The sequence below is a fragment of the Mytilus galloprovincialis genome, chromosome 7, assembly GCF_965363235.1.
Source record: "Mytilus galloprovincialis chromosome 7, xbMytGall1.hap1.1, whole genome shotgun sequence".
NCBI classification, from domain to species: domain Eukaryota; kingdom Metazoa; phylum Mollusca; class Bivalvia; order Mytilida; family Mytilidae; genus Mytilus; species Mytilus galloprovincialis.
Genome location: NC_134844.1, coordinates 69,103,711 through 69,124,009, shown reverse-complemented (window position 1 = coordinate 69,124,009; position 20,299 = coordinate 69,103,711). Strand labels below are relative to the sequence as shown.

The 20,299-nt window shown below is 32.4% G+C and overlaps 2 protein-coding genes across 2 annotated transcripts; both read left to right on the top strand.

The window, feature by feature from the left end:
* The first annotated feature begins 1,278 nt into the window (after positions 1-1,278).
* LOC143083548 (uncharacterized) lies at positions 1,279-2,932 on the top strand. Its single transcript, XM_076259810.1, has 2 exons — positions 1,279-1,886; positions 2,489-2,932. The coding sequence occupies exons 1-2, from the start codon at positions 1,310-1,312 to the stop codon at positions 2,794-2,796; spliced, it is 885 nt and encodes a 294-aa protein (XP_076115925.1). The 5' UTR covers positions 1,279-1,309; the 3' UTR covers positions 2,797-2,932.
* A 5,995-nt stretch (positions 2,933-8,927) lies between these two features.
* LOC143084256 (uncharacterized) lies at positions 8,928-10,613 on the top strand. Its single transcript, XM_076260665.1, has one exon. The coding sequence runs from the start codon at positions 8,928-8,930 to the stop codon at positions 10,611-10,613; it is 1,686 nt and encodes a 561-aa protein (XP_076116780.1).
* The last annotated feature ends 9,686 nt before the right edge of the window (positions 10,614-20,299 follow it).

Here is a 20,299-nt window from a genome sequence, read left to right as displayed (position 1 = left end):
ATGATAATTGTATTGGATAATCCATTACTTAAACGAAGATATTTACCTTACAATATTGAAAAGCTTGAACTGATAATAAGACGAAACCCAAATCACTTAAATACATTAGCTGACCTTGCAGTTTTGTACAGAAATAGCAATTTAGTAGACAAGGCTATACCAATCGAAGAGAAAATAGATGAAATATTGAAAGGCAGTGATCTAAATGACATCAAAGAAAAGGCAGTTTGTGTCCTTGAACAAGGGTATGCTGAGTTGTTTGAAGAATATACAGAAGACGGACTTGAAGCACAACAAAAGTTATTAGAATGTTTAGAACTTATCAAAGTTGAAAAGAGTACTGCCGTGGGACGAGCCAAAGATTCTCTTTGCCAGGCCTCCCATAACGCCATGGGTGCACGCCGACTATTGTTTCAAGCTCTAAGTTGTAAAACAACAGACAGCTTCGTTGACAAAAAGAAGTCCAGTGTGGAAATACTAAAAACAGGCTTACAATATCTTGCAACTACTTCGTATCCCAAAGAACACGTTCACATTTGGCAATTTAACTATGCAATGGCATGCAGCAGAATGCCTGGCATTAAGGCTGCCGACTTCAACAAAATACCAACGTGTCAAAAAGCTGTTCAACTATTCTGGCAAGTAATTGTGAACTTACCAAAAAACAACGGATGCTTTACCATATATAGAGCTCGCTCATATGCATAATTATATTGGCTATATTCTAATTTCAACGTCGGATTTCAATCCAAAATACAGCTTATTGAGCAACGATGAACAATTCAAAGACATACTTAAGATTCCATTGTTATCATTTGGACATGCTAACGATGAATTACCAGACGATGAGGTTGTTCTTCGTCGAGAGGGTATGAGTCTATGGATATTAGTCAAGTATGGCTCTACTAGAAATGATGAGAAAATCTATGAATTTCTAGACAGAGCTGAGAAAGTGTTATCGTTCTCTATATCAATAAGCCCTTGCATGCACCAAGTCACCTTTTCGACGAGAATGAAAGTATATTTTGAAATGTCCTCTTTGCAAAGTCTTACTCTTGATAGAAAGAAAGATGTCTTAAAAAAGGCACTAGAGGACGGAAAAGCTCTAATTAAGAATATGATGAGCGTAAGGGACGTTTATACAGTCGCTGGAATTTGTCACAGACTTGCTAAATTTCCAAACTACTACAGTTATGGTCCAGAAGCCGTTATTAACAACGGTTACTTGAATGCAGCCTTAGATTATCTAAATCAATGTTTTCGTGCAAAGGGTCAGACAGCCTACTCATTTGGAATAATCTATTTTGATATGGGTGATTTTAGAACCGCTACAGAATGGCATAAAATGGCTCTCATGTCAGATTTTAAGTTAGGAAATGGAAATATCCAACAATTATTATTTTCAATATTGCGATTGGGTGAAGGATCACATGTGTATATCGAGCTCATTCATGCGTTAACATATATAGCTGGAAAATGGAAGGACGTAGAATTCCTTCGTAGATTAGTACCTAAAATTCATGGGGATGACTATCTAAGAAGTCTTTCAAAATTTTGGATGTTTTTACAAACCTTCCCACTCACAACTCAGCAGGTTGAAATCGCAAAGTGTTTGAAAACTATCTTATTCAGGAACAATATCATAACCGCTGATCAGTTCAGTGCTGCTGGATACAGCAAATCTACAAGACGTCACTTTGAATGTGTCGTAAACGAAGCAAGCCTGCTTCAACGAGTTCCAATTGAAATTGAACCTGCGGATGTCCAACATAACTATAGATTTGATTACTGTTTTATCATGAGTGAAGTTAATTCTGGTTGGATTCAATGTTTCCTACAGTATCAGCTTACAATACAAATGGTCGATGGTGACAGTAATTTTGCAGGTAGCAATATTAACTTTAAGAATATCTGTAATCTTAAAAGACATATTTCAGTTGGAAGTCTTTGGTACTAGTATTCAAAATATAGTAGGATTCAAATGTGTTCATGCTCAGTTTTTATTAAAATTAATATCAAATTCTTCAAGTAGGTAACCATACAAACTCTTTGTTCGGTAAATAGAAAAAATGCAACTGTTTGAAGAACGACAATGTTGCCTGTTTCAATACAAGATTTTTACCGTTTTGTAACATACATCTATCTTACCTTCGGTGGCTGTCCTAATTGTCAGGCATCAATCTTCATGATCTACGTTCAACAACTGTGCACACAGCATTTTGAAATTTGTTCTTTGCCAGAATATAAAGAAGATATTCACCGTAAGTGAATAAAGCAATTACTCACGTTATCTGATGAAACTGACCTGTGACTGTAAAATATAAACAAACGTATTTGTTTTGTCATATTACGCATACATTAATTGGTTAAAACAATTATTACAAAACGACAATTTAATCTTATAGCTGTTATGTTTATTTTTGTGTGAGTTGTTGTCTTTTTGACATATTCCCAATTCAATTCTCATTCTTTTTAAAACTTATTTTAGGTTTTCCTGGTATCGATTATGAATCCAGTTCATCGTTGTTGAAGACTACAATAGACGGTATCAATAAAAGTCGAACAAGCATACTTGTTCTATCTAAAGACTTACTGACGAGGGAATGGTGTTTGTTAAAGCCGATAGTTACAGAAATACTACAGAAAAGATCGGACTCGCTATTTATCATTTTACTGGAAACGTGTGATGTGCCGTCGGAGATAGATGATACACGTTTATCATACTTTGATTTCACTGACGAGATGAACATTCCTTTCGAAATTCAACATTTGAAGTTGGCTTTACTAGAAAACTGATTGATTAAAGACAAAATCATCTGTTCGATTCATTCTCATATTATGAATTCTGAAGACGTCACTCTAATTTTGATTTGAGGAACATCTATACATTACACTGTTCCTGTGTTTATTAGCTGTTGCTGTGCAAATTTCAATGATTCTGTCTTACGAGACATTTTTATCCTTTGTTTTGCAATTAGTATTATTGACATGTAGACTCTCATCTTTTGAAGTATCCTAATGTGATCTGCATGAACAGTCGCTCTAAAAGACAACAGACATGATAGCAATTATTTAAAATGTTAAACTATTATTATTTATTTGTTTGTATTTATCAATGGAGGTTGTGTGTCTTTTTAACACAAGTTTGACTTTTTGTCCTGGTGTATTCATGTTTTTTAAACGGTCTGGGGAACTGAAGATTCAGACACACAATACAGTGTGTTTTATTTAAAAAAAAAACGGTAAAAAAATGTAATAGCACAATTCTGTAGCTGGTCAGTATAAACCATATATTTGCTTTTAAGATCTTACTTACAGACCCTGGAATTTGTCAATATATATTTGTTACCAGACCCTTTTTTTCAATAAATGGTACTCATACACCGTGTACATGGTCATTTGATGTTACTTATAGACAGTCTAATGAGGCAATGAATTTTAGTAACATATCATGTACTTTTGTGAATAGAAGTTGACAATATACCAAGTAGGTCAAGAAACATGATACATGATTATTATAGAACATCTACTTGCATGAACATATGTTAGTTACATACCATGTATTTAGGTGATTCATGTTACTTTAAGACCATATATTTTGGCACTAGATCATTATTTGTTCAACATTTGCTGGTAACAAACCATTAATCTTGTCAATATATATTACTGACAATATTTGGATCACTACTATATGGTTATAGACTATGTAATTCGGTTGTACATATTACTTATAGGCTTTGAATTTGGTCAATAGATGTCGGTAATGGACCATGTAAGCGGTCAGTAAATGTTGATAATATAGTTGGTCGTTAAATGTACAGACTATTTATAAACCACGTTGTAGCTTGTCTATATATGTTGGAAGTATACTAGACTAATATACCAGGTGTTTGGTCAAACAGAAGTGAAAATGTACATTGTATAAAGATATTTTTTGTCATTGTTAATTATTACATCGGATGAATGAGAACTAATAAAGGTCTCAAAACAAGTTGCATAATGTATGTTCACTTACAACACTAAAAAGCAGTTATGATTACGGTTTATTATATAGGTTTGTCGTTGTTTAGCCATGGCGTTGTTAGTTTATTATTGATCTATGAGTTGACTCTCCCGATCGTATCTTTTGCCTCTCTTATTCAATGAAACTCATGTTTTCTTTTTTTGCAAAAGCGCCTGGTTTTTGTTTTGAAGGAACGATTGATTTCATTAAATATTTCCTGTATGCTTAGTTGACTTCTCCATAGGGTAGCAATTGTATTATGTATTCTTGTTCTATCGTTTCATGTTTTTCATTCATTTGTATCTTGTTGTACAAATTTAAATGTACAAGGAAAACATTGCTTATTTTAAATATAATTTGTACTTTGAATATGTTGCACTTCACAAATCACCTTCTTGATGCTCTTTAAATTAATACATTGTCTTATAAATGGTAAAATACACAAGGTATTCCTTATCTCGTACAAGTGAATATGAAATATCCTGCGGTTTATTGTAAGTGGGCAGAATTATTATTTTTATTATCATAATATTAAAACCATTCTATATAACATTGGTATATTCATTCGCCCTTCAATCATACTACAATCAGAAAGATACAAAAATAATATTCTACCTCGTAAGTTGAAAATAAATTGATAACACGATGGTCACATTCTACTAAAAGGAGAACGACATGAGGAACATATCCCCTATCATCTGTAAAATGTACATTCCATAACAGTTTACCAACATTTATGTCGTTCGTAAAATTTACAAATAAATGATATCAGATGGACCACTTTGAACTCTGGTTATGATAGCCTCCTCGTGAGCAACCATACTACTGCAATCGTCAACTCATATCTTCTTTTTTCATTGACTTTAACAAAAATGTGTTTGTGTAGTAAATATTAAAGATAAAACACATATCCATGTGCTTTTGTTGTTGCCAAAGGCCAGTCACAATTTAGTACAAAGGAAGACAATTCATAAAGAATCAACGAGCAGTCACTTAAAACGGTGAACATTCATTCTAAGTTTTAACCTACCGTGTATCGATACAAGTTTAAAGATTTTGACAACAACAATAATTAAAATTAAAATGTGTTGATTCATGTACAATTTTAAATAAGCGTTTTATGTTATCTTGAAGTTTTATGTCTGACGCAAAAAGGCTATAAAATGAAGGTTAAGGTCATTTTATTGTATGAAAAGATCGTCTTTCAAGAAAATGTTTGATAACATACCGTATTGTCTGTGCATCCATTCACATGTCATATACATGAACAATGTACATGTAAGAACCAGCGATAGCTTTTATGAAATAGCTTTACACTCTATTTGTATATGTAAATGAGTAATGGAAAGCTTTCTCGTAATTACGATTTTGATTTTTCGGGCTACAATACATAAGATACTAGGAAATCATTCACATATCGGGTACTAATTCGAGTTTGTTTTGACTGATCTTTTGAAGCATAGGTATTATTGTTTTGACAAGTATTAAGCTGATTTGGACATTAAACTGCCGTTCATATAAGCGACATAAGAGAGCTCTGTAACCACCTATCTTTGGAGTGAAGACGGGACAGTGTCATATTCTAATGATAACATTCTAGATACGATTTCTTCTAAATACACGATGTATTTGACATGACATTTATTTTGGTGCACATGGCGTAATGAGCGTCCTAAATGGTGATGTTTATATAATTACAGGTTTGATTATATTGCAATACATGTTCTACTATAGACTCAGGCATATCAATATATACATCGTTGTAAATTTAATCGAAATTTATTCATTCAAGTGAGTGGTGTTTCCCAAATCTGATGAAATGTTTGTTTCTAAAAAGGACGTAACCTTAAGTATGAATTTAATAAGTTCCTAAGCAGGCGGCTTTTTATTACCAGTTCTGTATCTCGGGTTTAAAGAAAAACACAGAAAACATTGAATCTGTTTGTTTATTCATGGCTAAACGTATAAGGGTAGTGTTGAGAACTCACAAAACATGATTGACCCCGCCGCATTTTTTGCGTTTACTAAAATAAGGAGGCTCTGGCCTTTGTCGGCAGTCAAATCGAAAAATACCGAAATATTGCTAACAGAAATAACGGATTGGAACACAAAGATCGCCGAATAGAAATTAAATATTAAGATTTGGGGAAAACCTAGATAACGGATAAGTTATTTGAGATATCAGAAACACCAACTGAGATCACGAATTAAATACATTTGTGTAAGTTTCCTTGAAGCCTTCTGCATGTTCAGTCGATAACTGTACTGGATTAGCGTAGGGAAACTCCTAGACGTTTTGGATTTAAAGATGCTAATCCTAGTACCATTTTTAAGTGTTTACATGACACATAGTGCTAATATATCTGAACAATTATTTAAATTATTATAACTGTGTATAGTAAGGGTACCATTTCGACTGTTCAGATTGACAAATTGATTAGTTGTTAATCTAAAATACCGAATATGATCTTAATTATTTGTTTGTTAAATGCCATGATACGGGTACATGGGTTTCATTATCAATTTAAATGAATACCGCGTATTTAAACTGCTACAGTGTTTTAAATAGCCGAAGAGATTCATACCGTTTGTCATCACATTTAAATGTATATATATTGACAATATCTCCATGAGAGCAACTTCTAATTGTGTATTCATTCTGGAAGGAGATAATACTAATAATAATAATCAGAACGGAAAGGTGGACAAACCTAAATATACTTATTGTGTACGAAAAGCGGACTTTTAAAGGTTCAGGCCCATATTGCCATAAGTTTCGGTAAGATGTTTATTGTTAGACTGATAATACAACAAATCTATGATCGACAAATTCATTGTTCACATAATTTATGCATGATTACACTTGCAATTATATGTTAACATATGGTTATAATACTTTAGTCTTAAGGTAACGAGACTCGATATTTAAATTAAAACTGTTATCAAACTTCGGTATGCCATTGAATCAATTAAGAGCCGTATCAATCTAAAACTACGAGGTACACATAATAAAATGTTGACCCAGGTCAGATGAATTGATTATCTAAGGGTTTTAGAAATAGTACACATACAATGTATGTATACAATCTTCAATTGATTGCATTAAACATTTTGCACAACTGCGTAGCTCACAGGTTTTTGGAAGATGTTTTTAATATAAGAAATAATTCATAGAAGCCATAGATTATTGGAAATTAACACATTGCCTGGTCCGTTATATTCGAATTTTATCCTGAGCAAATACGGTCATTAAAAAACTGAAGCGTGGGTATGCTGTATGTGTGGCTGTTCTTTTTTACTCCCTGTTAGATAAAGCTCAAATATCTTTATAAATATGTAGCTTGCGTAGGTTATTTCGAGAATAACTGCTAAGACTTTTTTAATAAACACTAGGCGACAATTCAGAAGCCTGTAATTCAGTGGTTGTTGTTTGTTGCTGTTACATACTAGCTTTTTCTTCAATTTTCTCTCTCATAAAATAGGTCATTAGCTGTCTCGTTTTAATTGTTACATATTTGTCATTTCGGAGCCATGTAAAACTGACAATGCGGTGTGAACTTTGTTCATTGTTGAAGGCCATACTTTGACCTTTTTTTTTAATTTTGTTGTCATTTTGTTTCAAGAGAAGAGTTTTTTCAATGAAAATCATACCTCATCTTCTTTTTATAAATATATATAAATACAAGCTCCTATAAAATTTTCCCAAAATAAAGTACGAAACATTGTAAGTTTGTTTACTGTTAGACATACCCTTTATTTTTCTTTTGAACTCGAGTAATGTGATATACATATGTGTAATTTCTGTACCAGTGTTTCAAATTTAAGTTCATAGTAATTATATGTATCGCACCTAAGTTTCAAAATACCATAAAGCTATTCAAATAAGTTCAAATAATATAATCAAATGATTTTTTTCCTTCACCTAGAATCAAACATGTATCTGGATTTTCGTTTTCCTTATTCTGGTTCTTAAACAATAATAATTTAACACACATGTTCATGACAGGGTGTTAATGCTTGTGTATGTAAACAGTTTAGTCTCCAGCACAAGATACAACTGATGATCGTGAAAGCTAAAACAAAAATAAAAAAGAATGCAACCATGATTTGAATATACTTATTCAAACAAACCAATACTAATTGGACCTTTGTTGAACGATGATTAACTTAAATATATTTTTGTAAATAATTGATACTCATAGAGGTTTGTCTTAAAATTTCATTATGAAAATTCGGGATAAATAAATCTTGGGTTGGTTACCTTTAAGAATAGGTTTATTCAAATGATCGTTCATTTTACTCGAATTGTATATTATACGAGGTCGTTAAATTAACTCATCACAGATACCAGGATAACAAACATCCTTAAAATGTTCATGTTTATATGAAAGAAATCCAAAACGAGTGCGTTCCATGGTGCCAAATTCTACGTCTTACAATTTTGATATTGATGCGAAAAACCTGGATCAATATATTGTATATCAAGTGGTAATACATAGTAATAATAGACAAACTTTAATTCAACAATAAAATGATTTGAATGAAAGTAATTTATTTAAAATTGTTATCATATTGAACATTAATTTATGAAGGTCAAGCAATTAACGTGTACAAAAAAATGTTTATAACGTTTTCAATTTCTCTAACAACAGTTAACACATTTAGTTCAGCCAGAGTGTCGATATAGGTTATGCACTATTCACGTGGTCAATCGTCTACTGACATCATGAGCAACCACATGTGGATTAATTTGTTTAATAAATAATCCGGAAAGGGTTTGATTGGTACGGATTATAAAAGAAATAATATTTGGTTACATACGTACCACTTGACTTTATATCATCAGATGAATTAACGAGACACTGGTAAACTCTTAATCATTGATTATTTGTCATATATCTATTATCTTGTAGTGCTGTCATATATGGCATCATCCTCTGCAAATTGTGGTGTATGTGAAAGACGAACCATCGACAAACCATTAATAGTCTGGTGTACAGAATGTGATGAAGGACTATGTGAAGAATGTCACGAACACCACAGTTTATCCAAAGGAACCAGAAACCATAAAACAATATCAATTACTGAATACAATAAAATACCTATTGAAGTACTTAGGTTCTCTCAAACAATACACAAAGACAAATTTATACTTTATTGCAGAAAGCACGAATGTCCCTGCTGCAGTAAATGTATAGTTGAAAACCATACAGAATGCCATAATATCGACAATTTTGATGATGTTATTCAAAATGTCAAAACTTCTAAGGGCTACTACCAGATTGAGGAAACATTGATTGAAGTAACAGAAAATTTACAGAAAATCCGTCAACAACAACAAGCCAATCTGTTGACTTTGAACGAAAAAAGAAAAGAATTCAAAAAAGAAATGAAAGAGACAGGAACAATGATTATAAAACATCTGGACAAGCTACACGACGATCTTATAAAAAACTATGACGCTTTGGAAAAGAATGAAAACATGAAAATTCGTCAAATTTTGTCATCATTAGAAATGCATGGAAACGAAATAGTTAAATACCAGAAAAGCATTGCAAACATCAAACGATATGCAACTGACTTACAGCTTTTTCTTTCAATTAAGCAAATAGAAAAAGACGTAATGAACAAAGACAATATTCTACATTCACTAATTCAAGGCGAGACTTTAAATTATCGTGCTTTAAACTATAAAATCAACACTGCTATTCAGAATATCACTTTCGATATCAAAAACTTTGGGGAAATATATTTTGAAACTGAACCATGCTATATTGTGCTTAGTAGAAATAAGACAAAACAAGCTCAGATACCGGTACCAGACGTAACAACAAGCTTACTTGATAACATAAAGCTGCAGAAATGCAGACAGATAGATATGCAAGGAACAAATATCTGTGGGTGTTGCATACTACCGAATGGTAAATTGGCGTTTACTTACTTTTGTGACACGACGGTTAAGGTGTTCAATATTGACGGATCAAAGGTCAATGAGATAAAAATGCCATCTAACGTTTACGATATAGTCTATATAAGGGCAGACAACACATTAGCTGTTTCATCCGGTACATCAAGAAAACAGTGCGTTACTATTCTAGATTTCGAGAAGGAACAAATTAAGAAAACAATTTTACTAGAATCGTCTAATTTTGGCATATCACTTAGAAAAAATAAATTAGTCTGTTCCAATAAGAAAAAAGGCATACTAATGATAGATCCAAAAGATAGCACTACAACTACCATAGTCCGAGCTAAAATGCAGAACGACTGTTATACGGCAACATTTGATAACAAAATATTCCACTCAAATCCGACAACAAGTGCCGTTGAATGTTTTAGCCTCCGAGGTAAACTTAAATGGACATTCAAAAATAAAAGCGTTCTGAAAAATCCCCGTGGTATTGCTGTCGATAAAGATGGTAATGTGTATGTGGCGGGGATGAACTCTCAGAACGTTCTTAGTATCTCTCCTGACGGAAAACAACATAAGATAGTATTAGGGGCGAGTGATGGTCTTAACAATCCATCTGCATTGTGTTATAGTAAATCAAAGAAACAGTTGTTAGTTGCGAACTGTGATTACGATGCTCATTTGTTTGATTTTATTTGAAACATCAGCATCAAAGTTTGTCTCCATATAGTTATTTTACCAACTTCGAATAACAATTCAACTTATACCACTTACAAAATAAGTAAATTTGAAATAACTTTGTATTCGAAATTAGAATCATTTTTTTTTAATTGGCTAATAAACCACACCATGTTCACAGATTGGATTTGATAACTTTGGCCTATACTTCACTTTTGCAATTCATAGTTTACTTTATTTGATATTAAAAAAACGTCCATAAAGTCTAATTAAACTAATTGACCAGATTTCTCTGAAACAAACATACTTTTGGTTGAACAAATGCCATACAAATGCAATAGGTCATGTGTGTTTAAGTAATACACAGAATACGTGTTTCTTTTTCTCCTGAGTAGCAAATGACTTATATTTTAAAGGCATGTGAAGTTTAATGATTTGAGCAAGTAAAGGTCATTATATCAACTTAAGAATTTGCAAATTCCATAACAGAAACGGTCTGCCAAATATGAACAACCGTACGAGATGCCTTAAGCTTGCCATACTTAAGGATTTAGGACGCCATACATTAAGTATCCACCATCTTCTACACAAGAAAATGCCTTTATACTGCAATCAGCTATTTTACTGTTCAGATAAAGCTATATGCATATACGTTAACTTTATACGTCAATGACCTCAACTAATATATTAGCCCAGCAGTGGCGGATCCAGAGGGGGCGTAGAGGGCGTACGCCCCCCCCCCCCCCTTTGCTCGGGCTTTTTTTTTTGGTAAAATGATTAGTCAGACTAGACTTCGTGAACTTTGCCATTTCCCGTGTACTGTAGTTTTTAATTTTTATGCGACAATTCTTTACTTATGAAGATATTTTTCGCTGGAATTTACTGATTGTCAAAGTCATGTAATTCTCAGTGGTGGAGTTGAACAGTGCGTCGAAAAAAACGTCGCTTAGTCATTTTGAAATTCAAATTATAGTAACACATTGCTTAGGCTGAGGATGGCAATCATGACACCTTCAAAGCGACACAGGATTGAGCAATAACGTATTAACTTCTATTTCACTATTCCACCAACTAATCTATAGACTATTACACTCACATGAATAAAAGTTCCACGGTTATATTATTTCCCTACGAAAACATATTTAACACCAAATGACCCAGCCAATTTTAAAATAACATAGCTGAATAATGATCCCCAGTCAGTATAAGTTCTAGATATATTCAAAGTCTAAGGTACGAACCATTTGATTTGAGGAGACAGTCTGAGATATTTGTGAGAAAAAAAAATAACTCTGATTTTTGCATTAAACAAAAATTCTGGCTGTATCTGGATTGACAACAATAATCATGTCCACTGTTTTTGCTATTAGAAACAAAAAATTCCAACAGAATTATTTAGCATTAAATGAACATGATGAATAAAAACGGACATTTTTTATGGCTGGGGTTTGCATGTCTGAACAGAATGTCTGTTTCGCCGAACTGATATATTAAATACTTTTTTTAAGACCAGACGGCAACCTGCCTGATGGGTGTGGCCTTTTTGTCGACCGTCATTCATAAATTCGTTGTCATTTCAGACTCATTCTTGGCCTTTAGTTTAGTTGGAACCCCTCACTTCCCTTAATTTTGTTGGGTGAAACATATCAACCAAACATTTTGATAAGAAATTGCTTGTTTGTCTTTTTTAACTTGTGCCGGCCGTATTGTAAATTTCATTGAATACCCCGGCGTATATCTTTGTTTACAACAAGAAATCTGTGAAGTTATGGTAACTTAACTTACAACAAAATAGAAAGAATTTTCCATGTCTATTTTCTATTGACAAGTCCTACATCAAATTTATCAGTTCATAGTTTTGGATCCATACTATCATTTTATGATAGACAATCAATAGAGAGATTACAGCATCGAAAATATCCAACCCGTACACTTTAAAGCAACTACAATATAAAGATTATATGCGTATAGTGTCTTGAAATATGAAATTTAGTTGTATTCGGCACGAAACAGGCAGAATTGCTCGGTAAAACCGCGCGTCTGGCGTACTAAATTATAATCCTGGTACCTTCGATAACTATATTCTCCCGTTTCTTTCTAAGGCTTATACAAATACATGTCATATTTCAAGACACTTTACGTATATTGTCTAAGTACTAAGAAAGGAATATGACAGTCAACCATCCGTTCCATGTGTTTGAGCTTTTGATTTGCGATTTAATTATTTACTGTCCGATTTGAATTTTTTGGGGAGTTTTGTAGTTTTGTTATTTTACTTTCTGATAAAGGACACAATTTGTCAAAAACGAAACCATGAAAATTGTGACTTGAAAGGAGAGTTGTTTCAATAGCGCTCATACCATCTCTTCTTATTTCTATGCACTATCAATTGTATGAATAGAACTTTTGAGAGGCAAATCAAAAATGTGGCGCAGTAACTTAATGTTGTTGAAACTCGACAAAGAGTGCGTAAACGGACGAAAGAAAAACACAACTAAATTGATATTAGAATACGATATTAATGATTTGTTATACCCCATTGTCCATTAGTATCCATAACAAGACGCCTCATTGAGAATAGTAACCAGCATAATTATAGCCATTACTATGTAATCGTTTCCAAATATTATATGTAGTACATAGGTATATTTGCATTTATAAGGAACTTAGTTACTGTAATGTCATACGGTTGCATTGATAACTTAAACAATGTCAGAAATCTTGCAGTGATGCTATAATGTTTAGAATTTTTTTTGAGAGATAAAAAGCTGTTAAATGTCACTTTTATATCACTTTACCATTATCATGGTATATATTAGAAAAATAGAAAAATAACGAACGCCAAGAAAAAATTAAATCGGGAAGTCAAACTTTGAATAAAATGCATCAAGTCGTAAATTCAAACTTATTAAAGTACATATTACATTGTTTTGTTAATATTTTAAGCAGTAACGTAGTATGTTTTGTATACTACATATCATATGTGTTAAAGGTCGTCAGTTTATTGAAAATATATCCGAACAGACATACGTTTTAATTTAAATGTCGTCTATATGGGTATATGCCAACTTGATTTGAAGTTCATTGTATTTCCATTTAAAATACAGGCTTGACACATTTAGTCAATTGCTTTACGAAGTAACACTAATTCAACAAATGTCAATATGTATTTTCCAAAAATTGACAAAAATAGACATGATTCATCACGTAGTTTTCGTCGGGGTCCTCCTGTTTGCAAGTACATGCATTACAGTGATTCAATTACAATGAGCTAGAATGTGTCGGATACACTATGGTATGGTTAGTTCTTAAGATTACATTTCATAATTTTTAATTAAAACGATTCATAATAGAAGTATAATAACTAGTCAATTAAAGAAGTTTTGTAAATATTATTAAATAAATCAGTTGATAATTACCAACTGTCCATGATAAACAACCCTCTATGTGCAACAAATTATGATTTTGTTTTTATTTTATGTATTTTTCCTCTGCAGTGTTCTTCACGATTTACATTAGCACATACAATCGCAAGTTTCTAAATCATCAATCAAAGTAAAAAAAATGTGAAAACAAAAATCATACAATAACTGATATATGTTTGTCCATACTGTAGACTAATTATTGTTCGTTGGATACAATTGTCGTGCCCTTAAAGGGTACAGGTGAACCCTTAATTAAAATGTTCAACGAATTGCAAATTTTCTATAGGCTTTGTATGCATAGATTGGTAAAACCACGAAATCAAATATCCAGGAAAATGCAAGTTGTTCCTCCATCTACGAAAATTGATACATACGAAAATAAATGAATCCATAGATTTTAATCGGATGTTCATACTCAACTCAGCATTTCACTAGTACTTTAGTACTGCAACTGACATCGAAAAGAACGCTTAGTTAACGAGTTTAATGGTCCGGAATAACACACGGCTGCAAATTGTTCTAAATAATATAATACTATCTATATTTTAATTTTCGTCTGGTCGATAAAAGTTTGTATGGTCACATTTTTGTGTTTTATGGCTTAAATTGGGGTACCCCTCAATTTACGGTTTTGAGTAGTTACCTTAAAATCCAAAAATACATTATTTTGCTTAAATTTCCCGATATTTTCGTAACTATTTTCTATGCACATATAATCAAGGATCATCGAAATGATGAAGAAATAAATATACTACCATCTCCAAGTAAAACTTTCAAACTTAAAGTTGGCTGTTTTTTTTAGATAGAAATTTAACGCATTTTTCTTTGAAAACGAGAAAACAGATGATTCAGTAGTTGACATTTGAGCGGACAAAACATATAATGGCGATACTGCATGCACATTTTGTTGGGCAAATTCCAAATAATTTTGTCAAAAACTCAAAAATAAAAACATCATTTGTACCTTTTTTAATTACGGAAGTTTCCTATCCGTCAATCAGCAATGAATTTGATAGTTTCTATGTGATTATACAGATTTTTTAGGGGAGGTTGATTCATTCTTTTGTTTAATTTGAATATATATAGTAGTTCTTTCGTGTATTTTCTGTAAATAAGTTATATTTTTGTTAATAACATTTTGACTTTTTATAAAAGTTAACCAAATCCTTCGGATAAGAGGTTTTTCCGAATAATGACTATAGTTGATATTGTGTGAAAATAAATTGTATGTCAATGTTTACCCTCAGAGCAATTAATATGCATGCAAGTGGTCGGGTAAAAAGTACTATTGAAGTTTCTCAGAGATTTGGTGTGTGACAAGGTGATGCTACAACCAACTTCTCTTGATGTTATGCTTTCCTTGAACGAATCATCAGTGATGTTATGAGAAGGCAAAATTGTTGCGTCTTTAAATTATGATTGATTGATTGATTGTTGGTTGCTTAACGTCCAGTGGCAAACATTTCATGCATGTTTAGGACGAGAACAAGTTAACAATAAAAACAATAGGTAGGTCTTGTCATAATAGAAGCTTTTCTGGATGTTGGTCTGGAAAATTTGAACTGCCTCTCGAAAATCATGGCATATTAGATTGGGACAGAAATTTTCCATTGCAACAGGCCACCTACGGACCCCTCAAAGAGTTGTTGCAAGGGTTCTTGACGTGGTAGGAACGTCGCACTCTCTTTACACGAGACATCGGTTTTAACTTCCATTCTAACCGAACGGGATTGTGAACTTGATACATCCCGCACAGCCAAACGGACGCCCACTTCGTTTTACTGCCGGTCGGGAGAAGACCAAGTGACCATATTTTAATTAGATAAGAAACAACAGAAATCCATATATGTGATCAAACTGATCGAAATATATCCTCACAACCTGACACTTTTATATGATCTCGCGCTCAGTTTCTTCCTTGTAGTTTGGATATGAAAACAGTTTGTTTTTGTCTAAAAAAAAACCTTAAAAGAAAAGAAAACTGCACAAAACTGAGTCCTCTAAACGTAATGACAGTCTTGTAAGTTGTGCTTATTAACATGAAAATGAGGTCAAGGTCAGGTGATACCTTTCAGACAGACATATACACCTTACATCATTCCATACACCAATTATAGTTGACGTATTGTGTGTAGTACTTGAAAAAAGTCCCATAAAAAAATCAATTGACCAATAAATCATGAAAAAAAGGTTAAGGTCAGAAAAAGTTCAGATAAAACCAGCCAGACTGACTTGTAACCATTACAATCATTCTATACACCACTTATAGTTGACATTTTGCTTAAGAGAGATCGTATGCAACTTCTGGCGCGGAGAGCATTTAGGTTAAGTTATTGCTTAAAGTATTTGATAATCTAATATAATCATGCAAATTAAACCTTGATCACTGATGCATGAAATGAGGTAGAAGTCAGATAAATCCTGTATGGCGGACATGTAGACATTGTAAGGAAATCTATATACCTAATATAATTATTTCATTTCTAACAATAAGTGAGAAATTCACATGACAAAACAACTTGCTGAACTATGACAATGAAGTAAAGGACAATGGTCATATGGCAGACAGAAACTTCGTATCAAAAGGTATCTGAATTCAAGATATGAAGCAATCAGATATTATGGTATATAAAGCTTAATACCCGTAGTTTACGCCTCAATGGCCGCCGCCGCCAGATAGTATACCCAAGTATCGCAAAATGCGACCTTAGTCGGAGGCGACACAACAATTGGAAACATTAATTTCATGTTCAGATTTTAATTAAAAAGTTAAATAAGATAATGCTTAGAAGGAGATCCCTACTTTATTGATGTACCTTGTCACATCCCAATTAATTAAACCCAGATGATGATAACTGCTTTCATTTTTTTCTATACATACCAGGGCATGCTGTGTGTGCTTAGACATGTGTAAGCGCTGTATCAAGGACGGGTTCCAACATTGTTTTCAATGCAAAAGGTTTAACAAACTTTGACAGCTATAAAACGTTTTAAAAAAGAACAGGTTTTCACCAATGAGTTATATGTGAGTATGTTTAGTTTTTTGTTAGTTGGTTGATGCCGTTTTACTGTAGTGCGTTTTCTTTGTATGATACGTTTTGTATGTACGTCAAATGTATTACAATGTGAGAAAAAAATTGGACAACACTTTTAGTAATCTTCTGTTCATTCCGTTGGAAAAATACACTAACAATAATATAAAATATTTTTTATTCCAGATTATATTTTAATAATTATCATACAACACAAATGTAACACACTTGAATTACAAGTTTATACTCATTTACATATACATATGTCATACCTTACACGCAAAGGGAAAGTCCCTTATCAAATGGCAAAAACAATAGTTCAAACACTTCAAATGAATGGAAACAACTGTCATATCATATTCCTGTCTTGATATATTAATTTCCTTTTTTTTATTCAAGCGTCAGTAATGAGTCTTTTGTGGACGAAACGCGCGTCTGGCGTAATTATAAATTTCAATCCTGGTATCTATGATGAGTTTATTTCCCTGTGTAGAAAATAGAGTATTAAACCTGATTGTATGGCTAACTAAACCTATCGCTCGTATGACAGATGAATAAAATTCCATTATAATGGCAACAATGTGCGAGAATTACAAACAGTCGAAAAGGTAAAAATGTCGAATGGAATAGGCATATAAACACTTTATTGAACAAGCATACACAGCCAAAATGAAAAAAAAAACAACAATACAAAAGACATACTACTGTAAACTATAGTTTACTGATTTGGTTCAAAAAAATAGCTTAAACGCATTTAAGGTACTATATAATCAAATTCAAATTTCAACTTGACGTTAGCGAACCTGGGAATGTCAAATAAATGATTATTCAATTGCATGCAATGTTTTAAACACAGAAGGGAGATGATAATACAATCGCTTATCTACTATCATTGATTCTTTTCTTTATAATTGGCGTTCGCAAAATGAAATACTTGCTGCTGTAGTTTAACGTCTTCTTTTTTAAATGTGTTTCAAAACGTGTGTGTTGACAAATTAACCGACCCATAGTCTTACTTTCAAACTATAAATATAATTACGACCAATATACATGTTTTAGTTATTGGTTTGATAAGTCTGAAACATTACTCAAAAAATCTTTTGTCCTTGGTGTTTACGCAAAATGATAATTGTGTGATATGTGAGAGAAACAAAAACAAAGAAACACAATATAAAGCCCAGATGGCGTGATTTGAAATTACCTTCACAAGGTTTTATAATTGGTTCTCGGACTTAAATGCACATCAGCATGCTTACTTGAATTACATATTGCAATTAATGAGTTTTTTCCTACACGGCAACTCCAATTAGTTTATCGGTCAATATTTATCAAGATGCATACATTGTTTGAATTCTGTACGATGCAGTATAACTTAAATATAAACCTTTTCAGTAAACACACATTTAATATAAAATAGAGACAGACATTTACAATCAGACTTTCAAATCTTGTGATCAGAACAGAAAATTTTGCCAAAAAATAATTTTCACACCAATTATAAATAATTATAAATTAAGGAATGTATCTCCCTCATGCAAAGCTCTGATTCCTTTCACGGATTTGGCTATACTCTTTGGACCTTTTGGATTATAGCTCTTCATCTTTTATATAAGCTTTGGATTTCAAATATTTTGGCTACGAGCATCACTGAAGAGACATGTATTGTCGAAATTCGCATCTGGTGCAAGAAAATTGGTACCGTTAATTTTATTATAACACGTATAAAAAAGAGCATATACATTGATTGCCTTTTTATAATGAATACAAATTGTGCAGTTTGAAATTACATTCTTGAGATTTATTTTTCAAGACAATGCTTTTGTGTCAAAGGATTATTTTACAAATTGGTAACACTTACAAATGTGTGTGGTCAACTTGTTTTTCATTTCATTTATTGTGTTCTTTGTATAGAAAAAATGATGGCAGGAAATTGTAAGGGGACATTCAAAACTCAAAATTTTAAAATATTTGTTCAATGAACCAAACACGATATCTGCATCTAATCAATGAATAAATAATGAATAAATAAAAAGAAATTATCTTTTTTCAGAGTATACATACATATTAGTTTACAGAACTATTCTACAAAAATACTACCTTTACAAAACAATTTTTTTTTATGGTCAAATGTATTTAATAAATTGTAGTCCCTGTGCAAAAAAAAACGCACATCTACTTTTGATTTGTAGTTTGATTGCCGGTGCATCCACAGCATTTGTCCTTCAAAGCCCTTTTTGCTTCTGGAACCCTCAGACACAAAATCAATGGATTTAACGCATTGAGAAAAATTTTGCCAGAGAAACAATTAAGGAAATTGGCCCTACATACGTCGGATCTACACATGTGAACTGTAGAACAAGAACTACAATTTTAAGTGGACAATAAAAACTGAGATACAAAATTATAACTATAGAAGCAATGCGAGATTGTGATCTCTGTGTGACAGACAGAGTAAGTCTTGGCGATGTATACTTCTGAAGTATCCCTAATAACATTCCTGTTGATAATAAAGCAACTACAAAAAAGGTTGAGAACAATAAAATCTGCATTTGTTTTGAAAATAGTTGACCAATCAGGAATAGACTTATTGACAGCGCAATCTCTTAAACCTTGAAAACCCATACTAAATTCAATTAGAACACTTGTAAAGTAAATACAAAAAATGATGCGACAAACATTTGTCTTTGTATGATACACACGTGCTTTGAGTGGAAATAGAGACATATAAATCCGTTGACAAGCTAGAAGACATAGATGTAAGCTCCTAACATTTACAATAAAACACCTACCACAGTTCATAAGCATACACTGGAATGCTGAATCTAATTCAAATGTGAACACGAGTGAATATTGCGCTAAGCTGTAAAATAACAGGTCTATACCATGAATCAACGATATAATAGAAAAACTTAACAGTGTTTTAAATATTGGTGAACTAAATGATTTCGAAATGTAAGGGAGGACTAAAACCAAGATGTTACCGAAAAGTATTAGCATACAGAAAAAAATAGACATTCCTATGTAAGCATTTACAAGGTATTTACTTTGAAACATCGATTCGCAATACTTGTTACTAATGTGTACAAGAGTAGTTATATTTTCTGGCAGAAATGATTGGTTTGCCCCCGAAAAATCTACCTTACTAAAATCAATAATAAAATCGATACTGCCATTACTGGAAAGCATCAAGTTAGCAGTAGAAAGAAAATTTAACCAATCTGACATCTGTATAGGTAGTGGTAACATTTCT